A 26,501-nucleotide genomic window follows, 5' to 3' on the forward strand; every position below is an offset into this window, starting at 1 on the left:
GTTTTTGGTGCTATTGTAAATGGGATGGATTCCCTAATTTCTCTTTCTTTAGTCTCATTATTCATGTATAGAAATGCAACTGAATTCTGAGCATTGATTTTGTATCCCGCCACATTACTGAATTGCTCAATAACTTCTAATAGTAATATGGACGCCAAAATTCTCAACAAGATCCTGGCTAATAGAATCCAACAGTACATTAAAAGGATTATCCTTCATGACCAAGTGGGATTCGTCCCTGGGATGCAAGGGTGGTTCAACATTTGCAAATCGGTCAGTGTGATACATCGTATCAACAAGAAAAGAGGCAAGAACCATATGATCATCTCAATAGATGCAGAAAAAGCATTTGACAAAATACAGCATCCTTTCCTGATTAAAACCCTTCAGAGTGTAGGGATAGAGGGTACATTCCTCAATCTCATAAAAGCCATCTATGAAAAGCCTAAGCAAATATCATTCTCAGTGGGGAAAAGCTGGAAGCCTTTCCCTTAAGATCAGGAACACGACAAGGGTGCCCACTCTCGTCATTATTATTCAACATAGTACTAGAAGTCCTTGCAACAGCAATCAGACAACAAAAAGGGATCAAAGGTATCTAAATCGGCAAAGAAGAAGTCAAAATGTCTCTCTTCGCAGATGACATGATACTCTATATGGAAAACCCAAAAGAATCCACTCCCAAAGTACTGTTCACATGTCTTAAACATGCTTGAAACTAGATACCTCTTCCTTCCATGAATTCACTCTGATCTTTCATACTCTTGTGCCCTTGTTGCCAGGAATGCTCTTTCCCTCCATCTTTGCCTATTAGAAACTTACCCAGCAGTCTAGACTTAGTGACACCATGTACTTCCCCACAACTCTGGGTGGGGAAAACTACAGCCCATGTTCCAAATCTGACCCACTGCTTGGTTTTAAAAGTAAAATTTTATTGGAACCCAGCCACACTCCTTCATTTGTAAATTGCCAATGGCTGTTTTGGGGCTACACCAGCAGAGTTGAGTAACTGCAACAGAGATCATATGGCCCACAAAGCCAAAGCTATTTACTCTGTGGCTCTTTATAGGAGGAGTGTGCTTCGAGCGTTCATAGTCTGAACCATACCTCCCTGTGGCCCTTTCACCTCTTCCTTCTGTTGGAGTTACTTTTGCATACTTTCTTTCCTTGCAAGATCACACATTCTGCCTTCAACCTCCTTGTTTCTGTCATTGGGCCTAGGAGGGTGTAGAGCTCAGTCATTGTCAGTAGAAATAAGTTATTTTGTAAAAAATTCTTTTTAACTAAATTTTTGCTCACTTGACTAAATGACCAAAATCTTATATAGTTAGCACTGTTCCTTTTAGGGGTTTAGTGCTTTTCATTTGATGTTACTGGTAATAAGCCATTTTGTTTTTGGTGCTATTGTAAATGGGATGGATTCCCTAATTTCTCTTTCTTCAGTCTCGTTATTCGTGTATAGAAATGCAACTGATTTCTGGGCATTGATTTTGTATCCTGCCACCTTACTGAATTGTTCTATAACTTCTAATAGTTTGGGAGTGGATTCCTTTGGGTTTTCCATATAGAGTATCATGTCATCTGCAAAGAGAGACAGTTTGACTTCTTCTTTGCCGATTTGGATACCTTTGATCCCTTTTTGTCTTCTGATTGCTGTTGCAAGGACTTCTAGTACTATGTTGAATAATAGTGGCGAGAGTGGGCATCCTTGTCGTGTTCCTGATCTTAAGGGAAAGGCTTCCAGCTTTTCCCCATTGAGAATAATGCTTGCAGTAGGCTTTTCATAGATGGCTTTTATGAGATTGAGAAATGTACCCTCTATTCCTACACTCTGAAGGGTTTTAATCAGGAAAGGATGCTGTATTTTGTCAAATGCTTTTTCTGCATCAATTGAGAGGATCATATGGTTCTTGAGTCTTTTCTTGTTGATATGATGTATCACACTGACCGATTTGCAAATGTTGAACCACCCTGGCATCCCAGGGATGAATCCCACTTGGTCATGATGGATAATCCTTTTAATGTACTGTTGGATTCTATTAGCNGCAGGATACAAAATCAATGCCCAGAAATCAGTTGCATTTCTATACACGAATAACGAGACTGAAGAAAGAGAAATTAGGGAATCCATCCCATTTACAATAACACCAAAAACCATGCGTTACCTTGGAATTAACTTAACCAGAGACGTAAAGGACCTATATGCTAGAAACTATAGATCACTTTTGAAAGATATTGAGGAAGACATAAAAAGATGGAAAAATATTCCATGCTCATGGATTGGAAGAATTAACATAGTTAAAATGTCCATACTACCCAGAGCAATCTACACTTTCAATGCTATCCCGATCAAAATACCGAGGACATTTTTCAAAGAACTGGAACAAATAGTCCTTAAATTTGTATGGAACCAGAAAAGGCCCCGAATCTCCAAGGAACTGTTGAAAAGGAAAAACAAAGCTGGGGGCATCACAATGCCGGATTTCGAGCTGTACTACAAAGCTGTGATCACAAAGACAGCATGGTACTGGCACAAAAACAGACACATCGACCAATGGAACAGAATAGAGAACCCAGAAATGGACCCTCGGCTCTTTGGGCAACTAATCTTTGATAAAGCAGGAAAAAACATCCGGTGGAAAAAAGACAGTCTCTTCAATAAATGGTGCTGGGAAAATTGGACAGCTACATGCAAAAGAATGAAACTTGACCACTCTCTCACACCATACACAAAAATAAACTCCAAATGGATGAAAGACCTCAATGTGAGACAGGAATCCATCAAAATTCTAGAGGAGAACATAGGCAACAACTTCTATGACATCGGCCAGAGCAACCTTTTTCACGACACATCTCCAAAGGCAAGAGAAATAAAAGATAAAATGAACTTATGGGACTTTATCAGGATAAAGAGCTTCTGCACAGCCAAGGAAACAGTCAAAAAAACTAAGAGACAGCCCACGGAATGGGAGAATATATTTGCAAAGGACACCACAGATAAAGGACTGGTATCCAAGATCTACAAAGAACTTCTCAAACTCAATACACGAGAAACAAATAAACAAATCATAAAATGGGCAGAAGATATGAACAGACACTTTTCCAATGAAGACATACAAATGGCTAACAGACACATGAAAAAATGTTCAAAATCATTAGCCATCAGGGAAATTCAAATCAAAACCACACTGAGATACCACCTTACGCCAGTTAGAATGGCAAAGATAGACAAGGCAAGAAACAACAATTGTTGGAGAGGATGTGGAGAAAGGGGATCCCTCCTACATTGTTGGTGGGAATGCAAGTTGGTACAGCCACTCTGGAAAACAGTGTGGAGGTCCCTTAAAAAGTTAAAAATTGAACTACCCTATGACCCAGCCATTGCACTACTGGGTGTTTACCCCAAAGATACAGACGTAGTAAAGAGAAGGGCCATATGCACCCCAATGTTCATAGCTGCATTGTCCACAATAGCCAAATCATGGAAGGAGCCGAGATGCCCTTCAACAGATGACTGGATTAAGAAGCTGTGGTCCATATATACAATGGAATATTACTTAGCTATCAGAAAGAATGAATTCTGAACATTTGCTGCAACATAGACGGCACTGGAGGAGATAATGCTAAGTGAAATAAGTCAAGCAGAGAAAGACAATTATCATATGATTTCTCTCATGTATGGAACATAAGAACTAGGATGATCGGTAGGGGAAGAAAGGGATAAAGAAAAGGGGGGTAATCAGAAGGGGGAATGAAACATGAGAGACTATGGACTATGAGAAACAAACTGAAGACTTCAGAGGGGAGGGGGGTGGGGGAATGGGATAGACTGGTGATGGGGAGTAAGGAGGGCACGTATTGCATGGTGCACTGGCTGTTATACGCAACTAATGAATCATCGAACTTTACATCGGAATCCGGGGATGTACTGTATGGTGATTAACATAATATAATAAAAAAATCATTAAAAAAATAAGCCATTTTGTTTCACTTCTAGAAGCATTTTATTGATTGCCAAAAAGAGTTAAAATTGAGTCCAAGGATCTTAAGGAATAATGTTCTTATGCTATTTAAGTTGTTCACTTGGAGATACCACTTAATAAGTGGTTGCACTCAAATTTAGGAATTGCAGTGTTTACATTTTCACGATGTGTGTGTTTTACCATGTGAAGTAGACACCCTAGTCTCTTGGTTATTTTTGTTGCCTACCCCCAACTGTATGTACTGGGGTGTCATAACATTTGACCACACCACTCTATTATGAAAAATGCCAAATAGTTCAATTTGTTTTAGAAAAACCAGAAATGCCCTTTCACTGGCTGCTTAAGGAAAGACAAAATGACCTTATCTTTTTTTTAAATCTAAGAAGTGTTGATATCTTTTTCCAGATGGCATTGGATGCCCTAGCTCTTTGCTTCTTTAGGACTGGGGTATGCCTTCTCTGTCAGACTCTGAGCTCCTTGAGTATAAGGACTTTATCCTTTAATCTCTGAATCCTCGAATCGTCAGTGCTTAGCAGAGTGATCTCTTAACAAATGTTTGTTCCATGGATCAATCAATAGACAATTGAAGTTCTCAAAAAGATCTCTTTCCCAAGGTGTTATTTTTAAACCGTACTCTCGTAATTGCCTACTTCCATCTTGTTTACATCCTTAAGTATGATCTATGACAAGTTTCCTGTTAGAAGTTTTATATCTGTGTTTGTTTTGGCTTGGGGAGGGGTGGAATACATTGTGTCTACGACCACAGAACACCAGGAAAACCCTTAAACTTTCATGGGTTCATGGGATTACAAGAATTCCATAGCCATTTTCTCAATGCTCCCCAGTAAAGATTTAGGATAAGTTAAATATTGCAGGATGAGGTGAACTGAGAAATCCAGAGTTTAGATTAGCCTTCAGAGTAGTGAAGAAGAAAAAGATGATAAAAATGTTACAAAACGAGAAAATCTTGGGGAATAAAGGTGAAGGATAGCCCACTTGAAGTTTTTGAGAACCTTCCAAGGAAGTTCTCAGTGGTGATGTTGACTTTTGAGGAGGTAGAACCTTTAAGTGTTAAAACTGAAAGGGATGGATTTCCAAGTCTCCGATAACCAAGGTTCAGGAGAAAACAGAATTCTCACAAATGAACGGACTAATGAAGGTGATTCTTATGCTGCATAGGAGGGATTGTAGTAAGGAAATTAAGAGGCAGTGAAGCACTCAGGATCTAGGAATAGTGGGGGCTTAACTATTTGTAAAGAGGATAATATTAGAGCCCAGCAGAAAGAGAGCCATGGAAAAGGTGCCATCCGATAGGGGTAGATCTTGTAGAGGACCCTCAGAAGTGCTGAAGTAGTGAGGGAGCAGGGCGTAAATAACTCAGGCAAAACTATGCAAGCACATTTCATGTCTCTGCTTTCATTATGTCTAGTAACATTCCATTGACTGAAGCAAGTCATGATGACCAAGTCCAAAATCAACAGAGCAGGGAACATACTTTCCCTCCCTACCGGGAAGTACTGATGGGCCCCACGGCAGAGAGAAGATAGGAACTGGGGACAGTAATTCACTGTGTCACTGTGGTTTCCTGAAATGAAGTGCTTCTGGTAGAATTCTGTAGCAGAGGGGGGAAAAAAGAAGGCTGGTTATATATTATTATAGTCTCCCATCCTTTCAGATTCTGTAAATTCTTTATGTAGACATTGAGTCAAAAGTTAAATCTAGGTAATATTATATCTAATTCTTAGCATTTTGGTCTTTTTCCAAAGTGCTTGAATGCCAAGTTCATGTGGCTTTAGATAGACAACTGTCACAAAAAATTACAAATAACAGTGACTTGGCAGTTTTGATGTGTTTTGATGTGTTGGTACTGCTGGATTTGTGTAACATATTGATGTTAAACCATCAAATAGCCTGCTAAAATGCAGGGAGACCAAACAGGAGACATGATGCATTCAAGGACCTGGTGTGATGGAGGAAGGTTGGATTGTAGCAAATCCTCTCATTAGGTCTATTAAGACTAAACAGTGCACCATCTTCAGGCCTCCAGAAGGGTCTCATATGGGTTACATCTCAGCACCTGTGACTGCTCCCTGGAATGTACCCACATTCAGTTACCCACCATTTCTTTTTTTTTATGATTTTTTTATTATATTATGTTAATCACCATACAGTACATCCCCGGATTCCGATGTAAAGTTACGGTGCTTCATTAGTTGCGTATAACACCCAGTGCACCATGCAATACGTGCCCTCCTTACTCCCCATCACCAGTCTATCCCATTCCCCCACCCCCCTCCCCTCTGAAGTCTTCAGTTTGTTTCTCATAGTCCATAGTCTCTCATGTTTCATTCCCCCTTCTGATTACCCCCCTTTTCTTTATCCCTTTCTTCCCCTACCGATCATCCTAGTTCTTATGTTCCATAGATGAGAGAAATCATATGATAATTGTCTTTCTCTGCTTGACTTATTTCACTTAGCATTATCTCCTCCAGTGCCGTCCATGTTGCAGCAAATGTTGAGAATTCGTTCTTTCTGATAGCTGAGTAATATTCCATTGTATATATGGACCACAGCTTCTTAATCCAGTCATCTGTTGAAGGGCATCTCGGCTCCTTCCATGATTTAGCTATTGTGGACAATGCAGATATGAACATTGGGGTGCATATGGCCCTTCTCTTCACTACGTCTGTATCTTTGGGGTAAACACCCAGTAGTGCAATGGCTGGGTCATAGTACCCACCATTTCTGATACTCAAAGCTCCTTGGAATGTTTGCTGTGGGTCCACCTGAGTTCATCTGAGGTTGCACAAATTCTGCCCACTGAAATGGGATTATACCTATGCTAATAATAATTGGGGTACACCCTTGGCTATGTGCAATCTACGTGTTTGAGTCTTCTTCCTTCCTAGGATATGGGAGGGTATCAGCCTATTTTATAAATATTTTGTAAAATGAATTTGAACCAAATAAAAGAGGATATTAGGAAAGCTCCAGAAGTTTTGGAAAGCAACTCTAAGCCTGAGATGCAGCCAGGAGAGTTTTCACCTCTGTTCTCATAAGTGTTTTGGGAAAAGGAAGTGCCAGATTCTTTCTCTACTTTGTAGTTAAATCTGAGAATAAGAGAAAACTGGAAATACACACACCCTTGCACAAATTTCTTTCTTTCTTAATAAGGAATAGGTGAGTTTTATGTTTTGCTCATGGTAGTGACATTCAAAACATAGGTTTTCAGTGGTTTGAAAAGTAATTTATCTAAGAAATGACAAGGAGAGTGATGCAACACAGAGACGTTCTGGCTGCAAGTTGTAAAACATCGACAGAACTGCAGATGTTCCCGTGGCACAGAGCTCTTCTGAATCACAGGAGTGACATTTAGATGAAAGCAGATCGCTTTTACATGGGTGTACTTCTGCGCAATGCAGCCAGAGCTAGGGCACCTTGGAAGTGAGCCAGAGAGAAAGAGCACCCGCGAATTTTATTTTATTGAGAAAAATACTCACATTTTAGATAGGATTTTAGGGAAAATGTGAGGTACTTAAGAGAAATCTGAGCTTGTTTTCTCTTATCAAAATATTAAACATTTTTTGTGTTTCTGTGGACTCATTGGCTTTCTTAGGAGAAGATTCAGGCCAAGTAGGAAATATGGGCTTGAAATTTGGGAGACAGAGCAAGAGTGACTTTGGGAATGACCTCACGAAGACAATAGCTGAAGACGTGGAATCTGGAAGATTGCTTGGGGAGCGGATAGAGAGAAAGAGAAGAACAAAATCAAAACCTTGGGAAACACCTCTGCCTGTGGTAGACTGATAATAGTCCCAAGTATACATTCGTGTTCTAATCTGCAGAGCTTGTGGAGATGACCTTATTTGGAAAGAACTTATAGATGTGATTAGGGTCCTTAGTGATTAAGGACCTTAAGATGAAGAGATAATCCTGTATTGCAGGTGGCTCCTAAGTGCCATCATGCATGTCCTTATAAGAGAAAGGCAGAGGGAGATAGGAGGTGATGAAACTATGGAGACAGATATTGGAGTGATATGGTCACAAGGCAAGAAATACCAAGGAGTGCTAGAACCCATGAGAGGCTGAGAGAAGCAAGGAGAAAAGGTCACCTCCAGAGCTTCTGGAGGAATCACAGTCCTCCTAACACCTTGACTTCAGACTTCAAGCCTCCAGAACAGGGAAATAATAAATTTCTGTTGTTTCAAGCCACCAAAGCTATGGTAATCAGTCATGGTAGCCCAAGAAAACTAATACCCCCACTTTTGGGAAGAAAGAAGAGGGTTTCCAGTTAGGAGAGGGAGTGGTGAGAAGCATGAATATCATGAAAACCAAAGGAAAGATTTAAAAACAGATGAACAGAGGCAATGGCATTAAATTCTAGGGCCTAAGGGGTGACAGTGAAAAGTGCAGGGAAGTCATTGGTATGGTAGAAGGTAATGATGACCCCTGCCTTGCACTGAGCACCTGCTGTGTGCCGAGAACCGCCCTAAGCACTTTGTAGGTATTAACTCATTCTCTTGACTCTGTAGGGAGGAAACTGTTATTAGCCCCATTTTACAGGTGATTAAACTGAGGCACAAAAGATTAAATAACTTGTACTAGGTAAAATAGGTAGAAAATGGTATGGCCAAGAATTGAACCCAGAAACCCTGACTCTAGCACTCACATTTTAACACCTACTATGCTTGCTCTCTTCATCCCTAAAGGTATGTGTTTCTTAACACTCTGCCTGCAGGTCTTTTATCAAGTAAGGTAGATGATAGGTCTCAAGAAAAAAAGGTACTTTTTTTTGAAAGATATTTTGAGGTAGAAAGGTGGTAAGATTAGAAACTTGACATTGCCTGGGCTCCATCTTCTCAGCTGCATTGGGGAGGAAGCTGTCTGCTGAGGCTGAGGAAAGCAGCCAAGTTTCAGGCCTTAAGGAGTCTAGGAAAGATGAATATATAGTGAAACAGGAAGCAAGAAATTAAAAATTTGTTGCACAGGTCAACATACTCAGTGTCACTTCCTTGGCTGGCTCTTGACTCTGCTCTGCCTTTTCCCGAGGAGTCTTTGCACCACATAGAATGCAACATGCAGAGGGAGAAGGAACTGAAGGCAGATTGGCATCCCACATCTTTGTATGGAGTGTACTTTGTTCAGAGCTGAGAAAGGAATCTGAGAAGTACACAATAAGATCCTTGTCCCTAGAGACTCTTGAGCTACTTGGAGAAATGGGACAGCCATGTGCTGACAGATGAATGAGAATATGAGAGTACTGGTTCTTACTACAGTATTTTGATAGCTGGTCAAAAACCAGGAAGACATTTCAAAATGGATGGAAAAGAAAGAGAAGAGATGGTTTCATAAGAATTTGGGTCAAAGGGGTGTCAGCATACCATATCTTCTAACCCTGCCTTGTTAAATTATTTAGAACCGCTATAGACTTAAAACAGCCTACATAGGGGCACCTGGGTGGCTCAGTCAGTTAAGCATCCAACTCTTGATTTCAGCTCAGGTCATGATCTCAGGGTTGTGAGATCAAGCCCCACGTCAGGCTCTACGCTAGGCGTGGAGCCTGCTTAGGAGTCTATCCCTCCGGGCACCTGGGTGGCTCAGTCAGTAAACCGCTGCCTTCAGCTCCGGTCATGATCCCAGGGTCCTGGGATCAGGTCCTGCTTTGGGCTTCATCCTCAGCGAGGGAGTCTGCTTCTCCCTCTCCCTCTGCCCCTCCCCCCCCCAGCTCCTGCTTTCTCTCTCTATCCCTCTCTCTCAAATAAATAAAATCTTTTAAAAGTCTATCCCTCTCCCTTCCTCAAAGCCCCTCCCCCTACCTCTCTGAAAAACAAAAACACAAAAAAACAGCCTATGTATTGGCATATAATTAATTAAATTCATCAGGCTGCATGCTGTAGTGGAAAAGATGAGGGTTAAAATTTCAGTTACTCGCTTGTGTGACATTGGACAAATAACTTTACCTCTTGAGCCTCAGGTTTCCTATCTAGAAAATGTAGATACCAGTTCTCTGTCTTGTAGGATTGGGGTGAAGCATTAATGGTGTAATGATCAATATTTAGCACAGTGCCTGGCATTTAATAGATGATCAGCATCAACATTTTTTCCCAAAGTAATTAAGAACAAATTGGACAATGCAGTTTATTGACTGATAATTCATTTCTGAAGATGCAGCTGCTGAGTCTTCAATAAATGTTAACTTTTCATTTCTGGAGTATATTTGATGTCTTATGTGCTATTTATTTACATCTCTCTCTCCCCCATGGACTTAGCCATTGTGTGAAGAGAGCTCTGATGAGCCAGGTCCTTTATCTGTACCTCTGAGAAATCTTAATTTCTGGAGGACCATATGAATTTGCTGAGGCAGTAAGGATTCCTCCCCAATTTCCTTGTAACATACCCATCTTCCCCATATCCATCCTCTCCTGGCAATACTCATGAGTTTTTTTGACATTTTCCCCCATCATCTACATTATTATATTTTTTAATATGGAATCCAACAATTTCAAGTACCTATGCCACTTATTTCCACAGTGTAATTTTTATCATCATTTATAACATTTTGTACTTCTTTGAAAGGAGTTTTATAAGAGCTAGAAGTGCCACACTGAGTCATAGTCCTGGTTCCTTTAGCCTTATAATTCTCTGCAAAAGGGGCAAGGAGAAATGTTTTTTCAGGAGTGGCCTGTTTCATGGTTGCAGACTCAGACTGCATGTACTGTCCGATGTTGACTTAAAACGTCTCCTAGCCCTTTAATCTGTCACCTGAAAATTTGTCTACATTCTTCTGGAGTCTTGGTGGGTCTACAGATAATTCTTTTTGCATCTCTCTGGAAATATGGAACATACAACCATGGTAGGGAGCATTACAGAGTGGAAGAATACCAGGTTGATGCTCTTGTGTTCCACCTGCAGAGAAACACCTAGGAGTAAAAGGCTGACACTTGCCCAGGCACCTGAGCATCAGAGTGGGGCATGCATTGTGAGGGGAAGGCTGCCAGGTAAAATCCCAAGGGGTCACCCAGCCTTACCTGGGTGAATTTCCCAAGGACAAGTCTCAGGCTCATAGCACTGTGAGCTTAGAAACCAGATCTGTGGGTGGATTCATTCTAAGCAATTATGAGAAGATGTAAGTGTAGAAAGAAATTCGGGATGCAAATTTGTTAGCCCACACTGAGAACCTTGGTTGCTGGGTAGATGAGAACATTAGTATGATTACTCTCTCCCTGCAATGGAAACCAAATCCTAATCTGAAGGTTGGTGAATGCTGTTAGGGCAAGGGCAGTTAAGTGAATAAAAGAGAGTAAAATTGTGTCTCAGGACTGTCTGGCTTTTAGAACACTTGAACTTTTACCCTGTTGTCTGGATGGGCACTATTCGTGTTTGTTTGTTACAAGTTTTGTTGCTGTTGTTGTTGTTGTTAACTTGGCTGACCAAACCTCATTTGTTAGAATTTACAGTTTGGCCCAGGTCACATCATTTTACCCCTTTGGGGAAATTTGAGATAACTCTTTATACCTCTGACATGACCCATGATTGCTGATTTACATTTTATCTCTGAGCAGGCTTTTATTTCCCTCATTTCTAGGTTTCTAATAGACTTCTTGCTGACCTTCCAGTACTGATAATAAGTAGACTGATTGTTTCTCCCTGCCAGGCTCAGTTTCCTCATCTATATAAGGCACCAAATTAATTAGCCAACCACTAAGGTAACTTCCAACTCTAAATTTCTACCTTCAAATTTTAAGATATTCTTCTCTTAAAAAATTCTGCAATTTGGTAAAGCTCAACTTTCCTCCATCAGATGGCATAATTCCTGACCATGTTCCCCTGGCTTGTTGGCATTAAATAGGCTAACACGTTTCCTTGGCTTTTTTTTTTTTTTTTTAAGATTTGGATTTAGGGGTGCCTGGGTAGCTCAGTCGTTAAGCATCTGCCTTTGGCTCAGGGCGTGATCCCAGGGTTCTGGGAGATCAAGCCCCACACCGGGCTCCCTGCTCCTCTGGGAGCCTGCTTCTTCCTCTCCCACTCCCCCTGCTTGTGTTCCCTCTCTCACTGGCTGTCTCTCTCTCTGTTAAATAAATAAATAAAATCTTAAAAAACATAAATAAAGATCTGGATTTAGTCTTTCATGAGTTTGAATTCTAGCTCTGTCCTCCTAGTGCTTCTTTAGACAAAACTCATCTTTCGTATTTCACTGAGGCTTTTAAAATTACTTTCCAATTCTTTTTTCCATCAGTAATTTATTAGTTGGAAATCTATAGTAAAAACTTTATCTTATAAACTATTTGGTTACCTTGAAATATGGTTAGTAAAGGAAAGGCAGGGATAAATGTTTGCTTCTTTCCCTTTATCAATTTTCTGAGTAATGAATTGGTGTTCTAGCAACCTCTAATGATGACCAATGAGTATTCTTTTAAAAAATCTTTTGATTAATTTATTATTTTAAAATATCTAGAATTTTTATATCATTCATATGTACCAGTAGATGTAGTCCATATTGATATAATCAGTGTAAGTCAATATAATCAATATTGTTTTTGAGGAGATTGACATGATGTCTAGAGTTTGCTTTAATTTACTCTAGCACCTAAAAATCAAATCAAAAACAAAGAGAGTGGAATACGATGAAACAAGATTAGCAAAATCTTTTACTCTCCCAGCTTTATGGAAAAATCTTGATATTTGTTGAAGCTAATTGATGGGTACATGGAATTTATTAAACTAATCTTTTTGCATTTGGTATGTTTGAAATTTTTCCTGGATAAAATAGCTCTAAAAAGGTACATAATTCTGAGCTTATCAGAGGCATAAATCTGAGTTCAGTCTTCAACTCTGGTCTATTCGTGAATCTCATGGGAAACATTGCTTGATTTTTTTTTTTTTAAGTTAAAAGTTGCTTGGGGACTCCTAGGGAAGATGGTAGATTAGGAGGACCCTAAATTCACCTCATCTCACAGATAAAACTAGATAATACTTGCTTCAAAACAAACAGCCCAGAAAAGGACCCAAAGACTGGCCAAACAAACTCCACAACTCAATGTAGAAAAGAGGCCACATTGAACAGGATAGGAGAGGCCAGGACTTGGTGGGAACCTAAACCCTGTGGATCTAACTGCTGGAGGGAGGTTAGCTACAGGTACAGAGAGGAATGAGAAACAGACTAGCACACTGGGGAGCCTATAAGGGGAAGAGAAATCCCCATAGCATTTGGCTCTGAGAATGGGGGGGGGGGGACTGAATTTCAGGAGTACTTACAATCAGCAGGACTTAAAGCTTTGCAGCTTTAAAAATCAGCTGGCTCAGCTCTCAGAGCCCAGAGGGCAGTAGGAAGCTGAGCCCCTACCCTTAAAGAGACAGCACAGCAGACAGCCTGTGAGGATGCACCTTGGAAGCAGCAGTTTGAAAGGCACCTGGAGCTTACAGGAAGGAAAGTTAGTTACTAATCTCAGAGTTCACTGAGAGACATTTCCAGGAACAAAGGAGTTGGCAGATGCCATTTCCCTCCCCTACCCCTCATCATAAACACACAGCCACCTGTGGGAACCAGCGGGGCACTAGCAATCCCTACCTAACTTGCTTATACTGTGCCCTGCCCCTCCAACCAGTCCTGCCTCAGTTCTGGTGCGGCAGATCCTCTCCCTGAGAAGACCCACAGAGACCTTGCCAACACTGTGTCTCCCAACCCCCTGTGGAAGATGTGGGCACTTTGTTAAGAATGCATCTCTCACCTGTGGGTGCTTTGCGGAGTGGTCAGGCTAGCCCAGGTCTCTGCTAAGGCTGTGTATCCCCTGTAGAGGAGGACCAGCACTACCTAGTTAAAAGTGCACAGCTGGCCCACTTCTTTCAAGAGCAAGAGATGTAGCTGAGTTCCCAAACACACAGAAACAGACACAGAGAGCTAGACAAAACGAGACAGAGGAATATATTACAAATGAAAGAACAGGACAAAACCACAGCAAGAGACCTAAGTGAAACAGATATAAGTAACATGCCTGAGAGAGAATTTAATGATCATAAAGATACTCACTGGACTTGAGAAAAGAATGGAGAACAGCAGTGAGATCCTTAACAAAGAGATAGAAAACATTAAAAAGAACCAGTCAGAGATGTAGAGCAGTAAGTGAAATTAAAAATAAACTTGATGTAATAAATAGGCTGGAAGAAACAGTGGAATGAATTAATGAACTAGAAGACAGAGTAATGGAAAGTAATAAAACTGAAAAATTGAGAGAAAAATTATGCAAAATGAGAGTAGACTTAGGGAACTCAGTGACTCCATCAAACATAATAACATTGCATTATAGGGATCCCAGAAGGAAAAGAGAGAGGAAAGGGGACATAAAATTTATTTGAAGAAATAATAGCTGTGAAAACTTCCCTAATCTGGGAAGGGAAACCTATCCAGATCCAGAAGGCACAGAAATCCCCTAACAAAATCAACCAAAGGTGGTCCACACCAAGACACATAGTAATCAAAATGGTAAAAAGTAGTTAGAAAAAATTTTAAAAGCAACAAGGGGAAAGAAGTCAGTTACATATAAGGGAGTCCCCATGAGGCTGGCTATCCATAGATTTTTCAGCAGAAACTTTGCAAGCCAGAAGTCGGTGGCATGATGTATTCAAAGTGCTGAGAGAGAAAAATCTATAGCCAAGAATATTCTATCCAGCAAGGCTATCATTCAGAATAGGAAAAAGAGTTTGACAGACGCAAACTAAAGGAGTTCATGACCACTAAACCAGCCCTACAGAAAATGAGAAAGAGAACTCTTTGAGTGGAAAGGAAAGACCATAAATGAGAGTATGAAAAGTAGGAAACACAAAAGCAGTAAAAATAAGTATTTCTGTAAAAAATCAGTCAAGTGATCCATAAAATAAAAAGATGTAAAATACGACACTATGTAACTAAAAAATGGAAAGGAATAAAGAATGGGTTCGAACTTAAGCGACCATCAACTTTATATAGACTGCCATATGCAGAAGATGTTAATCTACAAACCTAATGGTAACCACAGATCAAAACCCACTAATAGATATGTAAAGAATAAAGAAAAAGGAATTCAAGCATATCACTAAAAACTAGCAAGCCATGAAAGGAAGAGAAGGATCTGAGAAAAACTGCAAAAACAATCACAAAACAAGCAACAAAATGGCAATTAACACATATCCATCAATAATTACCTTGAATGTAAATGGACCAAGTGCTCTAATCAAAAGTCATAGGGTGACAGTGGATAAAAAATAAGACCCATCTATATGCTTCCTGCAAGAGACTCATTTCAGACCTAAAGACACCTGCAGATGGAAATTGAGGGGATGGAGAAACATTTATCATGAAGATTGGTGTCAAAAGAAAGCTGGAGTAGTAATACCTAAATCAGACAAAATAGACTTTAAAACAAAGTCTGTAAAAACTTAAAAGAAGGACACTATATAAATAAAAGCAAATATAAACTATTGGGACTACATCAAAATAAAATGTTTCTGCATAGCAAAGGAAACAATCAACAAGACTAAAAGGCAACATGCTGAATGGGAGAAGATATTTGAAAATGACATATCCGATGAAGGGTTACTATCCAAAATATATTTAAAAACTCAACACCTAAAAACCCACAAATAATTAAAAATGGGCAGAAGACATTAACAGACATTTCTCCAAAGAAACGGACACATGGAAAGATCCTCAACATCACTCATCATCAAAACTATAATGAGATATTATCTCACACTTGTCAGAATGGCTTAAATCAACACAAGAAACAAGTTTTGGTGGGGATGTAGAGATATGGGAACCCTTTTGCACTGTTGGTGGGAATGCAAACTGGTGCAGCCACTGTGGAAAACAGTATGAGGGTTTCTCAAAAAGTTAAAAATGTAACTACCCTGTGATCCAGTAATCACACTTCTGGATATTTACCCAAAAAATACAAAAACATTAATTCAAAGGGATTCATGCATCCCTGTGTTTATTGCAGCATTATTTACAATAGCCAAATTATGGAAGCAGCCCAAGTGTCCATCAACTGATGAACAGATAAAGAAGATATGGTATGTATATACAATGGAATATTATTCAGCCATTAAAATATGAAATCTTGCCATTTGCAACAACATGGATGAAGCTAGAGAGTATAATGCTAAATGAAATAAGTCAGAGAAAGTAAAATACCCTGTGATTGCACTCATGTAGAATTTAAGAAACAAAACAAATGAGCAAAAGAAAAAGACAAACTAAGAAACAGACTATTATTATGTTCAGTTAGCCACTGTATAGTACATAACTAGTTTTTGATGTAGTGTTCAGTGATTCATTAGTTAAGTATAACACCCAGTGCTCATCACAACACGTGCGCTCCTTAATACCCATTGCCCTGTTACCCCCTCCACCCACCCTCCCCTGCTTTGAAACCTCATATTGTTTCCCAGGGTCCATAGTCTCTCATGATTCGTCTTGTTCTCTGATATCTCCCCCTTTGGATTTCCCTTCCTTCCCCTGTGGTCCTCAGTGCTATTGTTTATGTTCCACATGAGTGAAACCATATGATAATTGTCTTTCTCTGCTTGACTTGCTTCACTTAACATAATCCCCTCCAGTTCCATCCATGTCGATGCAAATGGTGGGTATTCATCATTTGTGATGGCTGAATAACATTCTATTGTATATATGTATCACATCTTCTTTATCCATTCATCTGTTGAAGCACGTCTTGGCTCCTTCCACAGTTTGGCTATTGTGGACGTTGCTGCTATGAACATTAGGGTGCAGGTGCCCCTTCTTTTTACTACATCTGTATCTTTGGGGTAAATACTTAGTAGTGCAATTGCTGGGTTGTAGGGTAGCTCTATTTTTAACATCTTGACAAACCTCCATACTGTTTTCCAGAATAGCTGTACCAGCTTGCATTCCCACAACAGTGTAAGAGGGTTCCCCTTTTTCTATATCCTCGCCAATATTTATGGTTTCCTGATTTGTTAATTTTTGCCATTCTAACTGGTATAAGGTGGTATCTCATTGTGGTTTTGATTTGTATTTCCCTGATGGATAGTGATGTTGAGCATTTTTTCATGTGTCTGTTAGTCATTTGTATGTCATCTTTGGAGAAGTGTCTGTTCATGTCTTCTGCCCATTTTTTGACTGGGTTGTTAGTTTTTTGTTTGAGAATCTCTTTATAGATCGTGGATATCAGCCCTTTATCTGTAATGTCATTTGCATATATCTTTTCCCATTCCGATAAAAAGCTTCTGCACAACAAAGGAAACAGTCAACAAAACCAAGAAACAGACTCTGAACTATACAGAACAAACTGATGGCTAGCAGAGGGTAGGTACATGGGGAGATGGGTGAAATAGGTGATGGGCATTAAGGAGAGCATTCATTGTGTTGAACACTTGGTGATGTATGGAATTGTTGAATCACTATATTGTACACCTGAAACTAATATAAGACTGTATGTTAACTCTACTGGAATTAAAATCTTCTTAGGAAAAAAAAATTGCTTGGTTTTCATTGAAATTCTAGATATCCCAGCAACAGTTCCTAATCTAAATAAGTGCGTATTTTCCCAGGATTTTGGAAAGAATTTTATTATTTGACTTTATTGGATCTCCATTCATGAAACTCTCATCATGAGAACTGAGAATGTCCACTTTTGAATGAAATAATGTTCAGTGAATAATGCAATGTGAAAATCAGTTAGTATCAGAATTCCAGTGTCATTAGCATCCCTTAAGAATTTGAACCATAATTACTTATGCTGTCTGTATTTCATGCCAGAAAATAATTTGGCATTTTAACCATTCAGAACTGACTTCTTTAATAATGTGCTATTTCTCATTCCAGGTTTAAGTTTATCTATTCATGGGGCTGAAAAGCGTTTGCAAATCCATCAACGGCGAAGTGTGGCAAGCCGCCCAGGGTCACGTCGCCTGCCCATGGTCAGGCATTCCTCACTTCCCCCAGGCAGAAGGTCAATAAAAATGGAGGCAAGTTCTTCTGGAATCACTAATGGGAAAACCAAAGTCTTCCACCCAGGTAATGCATGGAAAGTATTCAACAAAGACCCATTTTAGCAGCAACCTAATGTTGCCTTCATTAGTTTTTTATTCGAGTTAAACTTACCTTTTTATTTTTTATGTTTATTTTTTTTTAACTCTCCTTTTTAAAGAGTCTTGTTTTTTCCTCTCTTTTCCCTTTGGTCAGTGGTAAATGTCACCAAGACCAATAAGAAGAGAAAGAGCTTAATGTGTCAGAAAAGGTTGACTACATTCTACCTACAATGGTAGAATCTAAATGAAAATCTGAGTGAGTAAACTCTTACTCAGTTCAAAGAAGCTTATTGTATAATACAATAAAATAGAGATTTGGCCATTTTCTTGATAATTTGTTCTAAGATAGTCCAGGGAAAAATTCAAGCTAAAAATGCCCACTTTGAGGCCTGCGTTATCTGACTTGCCTTGGCTATATTGTCTGGAGATTAGGAGAGAAGACTGGAGTTGTATTAAGTTTCAAGGTTCTGGAGAACATCTGTGATTTCTTAAAATGTTAAAATGAGTCTATATTAAAATAGGTAATTTCAACTAAAAGGTTTTATTTGCTTGTTTGGATGAGAAGCTCATCCTAGCATTCATTCATTCATTCATTTGTTCATTCATTGAATTTATTGAGTGCCTTCTGTATGCCATGCATTGTTTTGGGTTGAGAAAAAGTGAATAAGGCAACATTTCTGCCCATCTGATTCATAGAAACATTGAATTGTGAGGCATTTCAGAAGTCCTTTAATATAACTGTCACCTGATCTTGATTCCTCTGTGTTATGTCCTAGCAGGTGGCCACCCAGCCCCAACAAAAGCCAAGCCTCCATATCTATCTCTGCTTACTTTCATCCTACTTCTCTTTCCTCCAGTTTTCAGAAAGTGAAGTTCCTCCCACTGTCCTTGACCAAGCCTTCACCTGTGGCCTTGGCCACCCTTCTTCTCTTGAGCCTCACTCAGGAGAATGTGTACCCTCATTGCTGTCTTTTCTCCTCCCTTGCTTTTGACTTAAGAAGGCTTAAGCTTCTCCCATTCTAATCATTTTCATTTGACACTGACCTTTTCTCTCTTCTGCCATGTTTCCTCCTCTAAAAGAATAATCTACCCTTGTTTTCTCTTCTCTCTCACTTCCCAGCCACTCTTGAACCTAATACAATCTGGTTTCTAGATTCTCCACTCTATCACAGCTGTCTTGAGGCCCTTTGTGACCAACTTTTATCACAGAATGCTGAGTGGCAGTCTCTTCTGATGCACGAGATCAGGGTGGACCACCACTTCTTCCCCAAAACACTGTTCCCTGGTTTCCATGATGGCCTTCTTTCTTGGTTCTCCTCTTACTTCTCTTACAGGTAACTTGGATGGTTTCCCTACCACTAGCATCTCTCTCTTCCCCTTGCTTCCTGTCTCAATACATCCTTTATATCAAATCCAGAATGATTCATCTCTACCCCTAATCATGTCATTCACCTGTTGATCCTACCAATTTTGAGGTAAAGTTCAAACCTCTGAGCATGTTAAAAACAAATGCCTTCCCTGATCTAGCTCTACTGCCTCTCATCCTTCATTTTTGCCCCCTTCTGCCTTAAGCTTTATATTCTAGGATATCAGTCCTAGTTCAACCAGAAAAGTAGAACCAGTAGAAGATGGATATTTAGAGATTTATTGCAAGAAATTGGCTTCCATAATTGGGAAGGCTGTGTAGGCAAATCTGAAATCCATAAAGCAGACCATCATCAATGGCATGCTGGAATTTTTGGGCACAGGTGAAGCTGCTGTCTATGGGAGGAATTTCTTCAGAGAAGCCTCAGCTCTGCTTTTGAGAACTGTCAACTGAATCAGTCCTGCCCAGATTATTTAGAATCATCTTTCTTATTGAAAGCAACTGATTATGGACTTTAATTATATCTACAAAACACCTTACAGCAACACCTAGATTAGTGTTCATTGAGTAACTGGGGATTGTAGTCTAGCCAAATAGCCATATCAACCACACCATCACATCTAATCAGACTGACTTGCTTTCAGTTCTCCATCACATGATGCTATTTCATGTCTCCCAACCTTTGTTCACGCTGTTCTCTCTAGGATGCCCTGGTTTTGTTCCATTATCTTTTAACATTTTGAAGTTACCTATCTCTCCACCGTAAGGTCTTCAAGGGCAGGGATTCTGGATATTTATCTTTGTCCTTTCAATAAATATTTGCAGGGTAGGATTGAACTGAATCTTCATTAGCTGTTTTTCAGACTATTACAATAGCTTCATTGTACATTTTCCCAGCTTTATTGGGATATTATTGACAAATTACAATAGCTTTTTAATTGTTCTACCTGACTCTCTTTCAACAAATATTTATTGGAGACCTATTAGGTTACCAGGCACTCTTCTAGTATTTGGGATACATTGGTGAATGAGGAATGAGTCTGGCAGTTTGAGGAACAGCACAGGGACCCCTGAGCCTGGAGTGAGGGGGAAACACCAGCCTAGATAGGTCAGATAAAGCAGGGCCTTGCAGCCCATTATAAGGACTTAGAACTCTTTGCAAAATGGAGTTCTTGTGGGTTTTTGAGCAGAAGACTCTTGTGATCTGACTTATTTTTTTTTTCAAAATTTATTTATGAGAGAGGGAGAGAGCATGAGAGTGTGCGAGCAGGTGGGGGGAGGGGCAGAGGAAGAGAGAATCCTCAAGCAGATTCCCCACTGAGTACAGAGCCTGATGCAGGGCTTCATCCCAGGACCCTGAGATCATGACCTGAGTCAAAATCAAGAGCAGGATGCTTAACTGACTGAGCCACCCAGGCACCATGATGTGACTTATATTTTAAGAGGACCACATTGGCAACTATGTGAGAATACATGATAGATGGAGAGGGTGAAAGGAGAAAGGTCAGATAGGAGACCGTCATAACAGTCTGGTGAAAGCAATGATGGTAGCTTTAACTAGGGGTGGCAGAAATGGTAGTGAGAATTTGGATTCTGGGAATATTTTAAAGTTGGGCCATCAGGATTTCCAAGTGGATTGGATGTGGCGTAAGAGAGAAAAGAGAGCTAAGGATGGCTGTAAGGTTTTTGGCCGGAGTAAGTTGGATTGGTATCAACTGAGATGGAGAAGTCTGCAGGGGAAGCAGATTCAGTCGGTTTTAAGGAAGAATTAGGGCCAAGATCAGAAATCCAATTGTGGACATGATAATATCGAGAACTAGTGAGATCATGTGGGTGGTAGAATAAACATGTCTGGAGTTTGAGAGATTGGTCTGGGAAGGAGATATAAAATCAACTGTTGTTGACATATAAATGGTCTTTAAAGCCATGTGATGAAAAAAGATGACAGAAGAAAGAAGTAAAGATGGAGAAGGGGAGAAGACTAAGGGCTAGAATCTAGGTGACTCCAATTGAAGGTAGGAGAGAATGAAGACCAAGAAAGGATGACTGTCAAGGATGTCAAGAAACTAGAAATTACATGTTTTGGAAGTAAAGTTTATCAAGAAGAGAGGAGTGATTATATAGGTTAAATGTTGCTGAAAGTCAAGTTAGATGAGAGCTAAGGGTTGGCCATTGATTTTAGTAAAGTGGCGATCAATGGTGATTTTGATAAGAAAAGTTTTGGTGAAGTGGTGGGGATGAAACACTGATTAAAGTGGGTTTAAGAGAAAATGGAGGGATATGAATTAGATATTGTGAATATAGACAGCTTTTTAAAAGCAATTTTGCTGTGAAGGCTAGTGAAGAAACACGGTCCTGGTTGGAGAAGAAGTAAAGTCAAGAGAGCATTTTGTTTTTTTCAAAATAGCACATCTCCAGCAGATAATTTATGATGTTCAGGAGAGGGGAGAATTCATGATGTGGGTGTCAGTGAGAGATGAGAGCTATGCACAATAGAATTATGAATAATTTATCTGTGATAACAGATGGGAAGGGAGAGTGTATGTGGCTGTTGGCAGTGTGATGAGGGTCTAAAAAGTTCTTTCCTACTGTATCAGTTTTATCTGTAATGTGGGAAGCAAGGTCATCACTGAGAATGAGAATAAAGTCTTGTTCAGAGATGGAGGGAGAGGGAGGTGGTATGGATAGGTGATGTGAACAGGGGAAATATGATTGCCTGCCAACCCTCATTAAAGGGCTATTTGAGATTCATGGTCATGAAATTAAAGTAGGACAGGTCATCACGGTTGTGTGTTTTTCTTAAACTTTGTTTAGGTACATGCTTGAAGACATAGAATAGATGGACAGTTACATTTAGTCAACGTTGTGATTTTGCCAAGGAATTAGGAAAAGAGAGAGAATCGAAGGTGCATGAAAGGGAATGATGACAATTGGTTATGTGATTCAAGCTTGGTAAAGAGGGAAGTGAAGTCAATAAGGGAATGAGGGGCAGTGGGAAGTCGATAGAATTGGTTGGAGGTTCCAGAGCATTTGGAAGGGTGTCAGGTTTAGCGTAGGGAGAAGAGCTAGAAAGTTAAGAGATGGTTGTAAGAGAGTGAGTGGAATGCCTGGAACTGATATTATGGAGGGGTTTGCTGTTAGTAATAATGACAAGGTCTACACTAGGGTATGAAATGAGTGGCCGTAATAGGGTGGAGGGCAAGATCATTGAAGGAAAGAATTCTCAGGGACTGAGAGGCCAGGGTTTGGGAAAGATCATTCATATAGATGTTGAAACTGTCAAGGAATTGAATAGTGTTTAGAAGAGGGATAATAAGCCAGGACTTGACCTCACCCAGAAGTGAGGGAGCGTGTCCTGGAGGCAGCAGGTGAATGCAATGACGAAGGATTGAAAGTGATATAGCAACCTGAGATTCAAGACTGGAGATGTTTAGGGAATAGGGAAGACCAGGGTCTGAAGGTGCTATTAAGACTCAAGGAAGATACCTCTTCCTCTCCAGGCCCATTAGTGTCAGGACTGTAGGAGAAAAATAGTACCATAGGAAAGAGCCACAGGGGGAAGCAGTGACCTCTGGAAAAGCCAGGCTTTCATATGAGCAAGATGAAGAGAACAATCTGAGGAAAGACTGATGATGGGAGGAGAATTCTGGAGGGCCCAGTGGGAGGGATTTGGATGTCGGGGAATCGCATTCCAAAGCTTTCTTTAATTATTTTTCTGGGCCATCCCAAAGTTTTCCTCCAAAGAAGACTATTAATATTATCCCTCCTCTATTTAATGATCTTTATGGTTGTCCAGAAGAAATCACAACCTTGTGAGTCCAGTTTTTCAAGCCCTCTGCATTTAACCTTTCTCTGTTTTTCCTGGCCTATCTTTTGTACCCCACTCTGCCTTATTCTACTTTAACCATATATGGTTCTTTGCTATTTCTCAAATAAGCAACTTTTGGAAATGCTCCTTCCCCCAGTAAATGTCTACTTAGACCTTCTCATTCCTCAAAATGTAACCCAATTCCACATCTTCTTAAAAGCCTTCCTAGATCTCACTGGTCAGAATTGGTCTCCCACTTTCCAGTACTTCCACAGAATTCAGAAGCTTAATCAAAGTCCACATGTTTTTTTAAATTTCATAGTTCTCCTGAAAGGCAGGAACTGTATTCCATTTATCTTTGTATTCTCCATCTCCACTAACCCCATGCTTTATTCAGAGAAAGGTTTGCTAAATGATTATTTGCTGTTTGTTGAAATCTGTTCTACCCACTGGATATAGGTTTGCTTTCTGAAGTTACACAGACTAAATCTAATTCCTTTAAATGATGTTCCTTTAAAAACTCATCTTAGCTATTTGCCAACTGAAACATTTCCTAGTTTCGTCAATGCTTCCTTCAATGATGTGGTATTCAGATTTTTTACCATCCTACCCATTTTGTTGTTAGAAACCATCTTATTTCAATTACTGCCTCTTTGAATATACAGCACCCAGAGTATTTTGTTCATGTCTGGCCCAGGTAGAGTCAGTCAGTGTTTACTTGACATCTTGTAATGTAATAAAAATTTAAAGAAATGTTAAAGTATTTTCTAACGGTGTTAATGTCAGTGTGAGATAATTTAGCATATGTCAAGTCGCTGATCTCACCTTAAAAACATCACTATGTTTATCCATAATTTTATCATAGATAGTGAACCCTACTTGCATTGGCTAATGACAGAAAATATAAATAAAGCCAATTCTCTAGCACTGAATTATAATAAAAATTATATTAAATTATAATTAAAAACCTGTTTTTTAATATGTGTATTTGAAACTATTCTGCAAGATAGATATGACATCAGTTACATCTTTTTATTTTTAGTATACTTACACTAATGCATCATAGCTCTCTGTTGGGAGATTATAAAAGGGCTCTCAAACTTATTTGTAGTGAGTCATAGATGTTAGAAGCATCATGGACATTTTAGTAATATTGAGGCCTATTATGTGATCCATCTACTTTTTACAAAGTTAATAATCGCAATTCTCAAAGTGCTTTCTAAAAGCTCACTCAGACTGGCTGTGAAGTACAAAAAGAAAAAAAAAAAAAGTCTTGTTGATCTTCTATGCTATCAGCCCTGAACAATTTCAATTCATATATCCCCCTTTGGATTTACAAACATTTCTGAGTTCCTACTATGTACAAACAAATATTTATTTGGGAGATAACTCGTTGGGACTGCAATGGTGTAGAACTCTTTTGTACATGGACTTTAGGGAGCTTACAGTCATGTTCACAGAGAAATCAGGGTTCTTTGGTTATAAACAACTGAAACTAACTATTTAATCCAAGCAAAGAAGGAATTTAAATCTGGAGGATATAGATGGAAAGTCTATGCATGGAACCAGCCTTGGAAAAGGAACAGAAACCAAGAAATGAATTATTTGATTATCTGGAATAAATGAGCCCTTACAGTTTGTTTTAGTTTTGCATTATTTGGCTAATGTTTTGAAGACTTGGGAGAGACCAATCTTATTGGCCATATACCTTTCCCTTGGTTGGGTAGGTGGTAATGAAAGAAAGGATAGGACAGAAGGAGACTTCTCCCTTCAGCTATTATAATAGGATTGTAGGACCACTTAATTTCTCCTCCCATCTAAACTACATATGATAAGGGAAAGACACTGCCCCAAAAGGAAATAGAGGGGATGTTAGAAAAGAGAAGTGTACGTATGTAACCTGCTATAATAGAAGTAATACTGTTTTAATGGCTGGAATGGAGATTTAAATAAAGTTATGGGAATATTCTTAGTGGGAAAAATTTAAGAAGGATTCACAAGGTATATAATCTACAAATTGGACTTTGAAGGTCAGCTAGAATGTCAACAGGAGGATGGAGGGATGACCATTCATATATAGGAGGGAACATAATGACAGAGAAAATGCACTGTACTGGTTATGAATGTAGGCTTTGTTGCTAGAGATTTTGAACCCAGATATGTTAACTGATAGCTATGCAGACTTGGGCAAATGACTTAGGTTCTGTGAATCTCAGTTTTTTGACCAGCGAAATGAGGATATTAATACCTATTTCATGGTGTTAGAGTCGCCAGATAAAATACAGGACTCACAGTTAAATTTCAAATAAACAGCAAATGTTTTTTGGTGTATTTCTCAATATTGCTTGGGACACATTTATAATAAAAAATTATTAGTTGTTTATTTGAAATTCAAATTTAACTGGGTACTCTGTATTTTTATGCACTATAGCTGGCAACTCTATATAACATCGTTAGAAGTTGATAAATTAATTAATGTGAAATGCTGAATATGATCCTTGGCACATAGTAGGTGCTCAGTAATAAATGGTAGTGATCACTTTTGTTTTCACCATCACAGACAAAATTCAGAAGCCTGAAAGTGAATATGTCCCAGAACCCATTCTTGCTCAGTCACCGTACCATAGAGCAGTTTTCCAGTTAACTTGTGCTGGAATGAATGTTCTCATTGTGCTATACTGACACAGGAGCTGTTTACCTTTGTCTTGTATTTGTGTGGTTTCATTTTTCTTCTCATTGTTTCAGATGTTTCTCTTGTGTGTTGATTTCTATTTGACCTTATCTTTTAGCCACTCATAATTAATGAATACTATTTTCTATTCCCCTTTGAAGGCCGGTAATAAGTATTAAATGGCACCAAACTTGGGACGATAAGGTCAAGAGCAGAGTAAACTGAAGCATTGATTGCAATTTTTTTAATTCGAAACTGTAAAACTTAGTGGGTATAGATCACATTATCCCAGTTTAATGACTATGCCATATAAAATAGAATTAGAAGCCTTCTGCAATCTAAAATATTTCTTCTCTTTCTTTTCCTTTATCTGTTAGGCCAATCATACAGTCCCAGAGGAATATCATCAATCCCAGAATTTGTCCTTTTTTCTCTTTTGGAGTTTGTAAAATGGCATTTTTACTGATATGTTTGATGGTTTTCCCAAATAATTTCTAACACAATTCCTTTTATCTTTTAATTTCAAATCTGAGCAGTCCTTTATGCATGATTATTTTTTCCTTATGTATATATGGTGTCTAAATGCTGGGATGAGTTGATTTCACACAAGAGAGACTTTAGGATTTT

General features: G+C 39.2%; 1 protein-coding gene across 1 annotated transcript in view; it reads left to right on the forward strand.

Annotated features, from left to right (window-relative positions):
* LOC100484394 (anoctamin-4) overlaps positions 1-26,501 on the forward strand; it is a 336,625-nt gene that overhangs the window by 95,701 nt on the left and 214,423 nt on the right. The window contains exon 2 of the mRNA XM_034644141.1: positions 17,824-18,015. Within this exon, the coding sequence (XP_034500032.1) occupies positions 17,916-18,015 (100 nt within the window). The 5' untranslated portion in view covers positions 17,824-17,915. The remainder of the gene's footprint in view (positions 1-17,823; positions 18,016-26,501) is intronic.

This window comes from Ailuropoda melanoleuca, chromosome 15 (assembly GCF_002007445.2).
Source record: "Ailuropoda melanoleuca isolate Jingjing chromosome 15, ASM200744v2, whole genome shotgun sequence".
In the NCBI taxonomy this organism is placed as follows: Eukaryota; Metazoa; Chordata; class Mammalia; order Carnivora; family Ursidae; genus Ailuropoda; species Ailuropoda melanoleuca.